This window comes from Pteropus alecto, unplaced genomic scaffold (genome assembly GCF_000325575.1).
Source record: "Pteropus alecto unplaced genomic scaffold, ASM32557v1 scaffold24, whole genome shotgun sequence".
NCBI classification, from domain to species: Eukaryota; Metazoa; Chordata; class Mammalia; order Chiroptera; family Pteropodidae; genus Pteropus; species Pteropus alecto.
This window is the reverse complement of record NW_006439192.1, coordinates 18,937,057-18,939,059: the sequence shown is the minus strand read 5'-3', so window position 1 is coordinate 18,939,059 and position 2,003 is coordinate 18,937,057. Positions and strand designations below refer to the sequence as shown.

Here is a 2,003-nt window from a genome sequence, read left to right as displayed (position 1 = left end):
CACCCAGGCAGCGGATGTAAAAGCCCGAGGGCGGCCGCAGCGCCCGGCGCGTCCAGCCCTCGCGCAGCACCTCCAGATGCTCCTCCTTGCCCTGGATCAGCAGGACCTGCTCGTCGATCCAGCCCAGGAAGAAGGTCTCGGCCACCGCGGCCGTGACCTTCTTGTTCCAGAAGTGCTGCATGTTCTCGGCTTTGAAGTCGGCGAAGATCTCATAGCCGATGTGGTGCCGGGCAAGCTGCCGAGCCTGGGTCGGGGGCGCAGGCTGGGCGGCCCTGGACTTCTCTCCCGCTGACCCTTCGGCCGGGCCCAAGATGATGGCCAGAGAGTGAGGCGCGATCTGAAGAAACTTCTCCATCTTCAGAGGCATCGACGTCGGCCGAGGGACCCCGCTCACCGCAGCCGCCGCCACCGGTCGTTGCAGGGCACTGTCGCGGGAATGTTGCTGTGCGACAAGCAGGGAGCATTAGTGCACCCCCCACGGCGGGGGCTCACCGCGCCCCCCCACACACACCCTGCGCCCCAACCGCCCGGGACGCAACGCGCTGCTTCTGGGCGCAGCCTGCGGACAGGCGCAGGGCTCGCCAAGAGGAGAAGCGAAAGGTGCGCGCAGCCAGCTCCCACCCAGGTCTGGCGCGCGTTACCTGCAGCTCCGGGCCACGCTCCGGGCACCACTCATTTTCCTGCGGCGGCACCCTCGCCTCCGTCGGCGCACAGCGGCCCTGGCAAGGGGCGGAGACGCGGGAGGAGGCGGGCAGTTTGCGCCGAGTCCTGGGAACCCTCTTGGCCGGACCTGGCTAAGGAATCCCCAGCAGTCCGATGTAGGCGGTGATCAAAGCGGCGCAGATGGCCGGGGCGGGGGGTGCATTTAGTTGGTGTGGCTCAAGGGAGGCCTGGAGGCCGTGGGCGACGCAGGGCGACACTTGAAAGGCACCGATTCCCGGCTGTGAGTGTCGCTCCTCCCCACGCTCCACCCCCACCTCCACCTCCCACCTCCTGCTGGAACAAGTGGATTCACTCTGACTGGTTGATGTGCCCTTGGAAGTGGCTTTTTAAAAAACTTAGTCAACCACGAAAAAATTATCATCAGTTCCTCCTTCCAAACCCTTATGGAACTCTGCTCTCGCATCTCCAATATTGTCCTCCTACTATAAAAGAAACCCAGCGATTCCCAGTGTTGTCTATACAACACCCAGTTTGGGAAGAGGATGCAGAAATTTACCAGGAAAGATAATGATTATGCTTTAAAAAATAAAATAACCTTCCTTTGCTTGTTTCTTTACAAGACTCTGTTTTGCTTATTTTTCTTTGAGAAGGACTATACAAGAATACCTTGGAGGTGTTTCAGGGTTCTGTTCTAGACCACGATAAAGCCAGTATTGCAATAAAGGGAGTCACACAAATTGTTTGGTTTCCCCGTGTATACAAAAGTGTTATTTACATTATAATGTAATCTATTAAGTGTGAAATAACATTACATTTAAAAAACAATGTACATGCCTTAATTCAAAAATACTTCCTTGCTAAAAAATGTTAACCACCATCTGAGCCTTAAACAAGTCCTAATCTGTTTGCTGGTGGAGGATCTTGCCTCAGTGTTGATGGCTGCTGACTGATCAGGGCTGTGGCTGCTAAAGGTTGGGGTGGCTGTGGCAATTTCTTAAAATAAGACAACAATAAAGTTTATCACATCCATTGACTCTTCCTTTCATGAATGATTTCTCTGTAGCATGTGATGCTGTTTGACAGCATTTTACCCAGGTAATACTTCTTTGAAAATTAGAGGCAATCCTCTCAGACCCTGCCACTGCTTTATCAACTAAGTTTATGTAATATCCTAAACTCTTTGTTGTCATCTCATCGATCTTCACAGCATCTTCACCAGGAGTAGATTCCACCACAAGAAGCAACTCCTTGCCATTAAATTGTTATTATTAAATTGTTATTATTATTCAGTCACATCTTTAAGCTCCAGTTCTAATTTTAGTTCTCTTGCTCTTTCCACT

General features: G+C 52.6%; 1 protein-coding gene across 3 annotated transcripts in view; it reads right to left on the bottom strand.

The window, feature by feature from the left end:
* The window catches only part of STOX2 (storkhead box 2), a 201,893-nt gene extending 200,208 nt beyond the window's left edge, over nt 1-1,685 (bottom strand). For all 3 annotated transcript variants that reach the window (XR_003047608.1, XM_025049941.1, XM_025049940.1), the window contains exons 1-2: nt 642-1,685; nt 4-442 (exon numbers count right to left, since the gene is read on the bottom strand). Coding sequence is in view for 2 of the 3 variants with exons in the window: in XM_025049941.1 (XP_024905709.1) it covers nt 4-367 (364 nt within the window). In the remaining variant the exon portion in view is untranslated. The remainder of the gene's footprint in view (nt 1-3; nt 443-641) is intronic.
* Between the last annotated feature and the right edge of the window lie 318 nt (nt 1,686-2,003).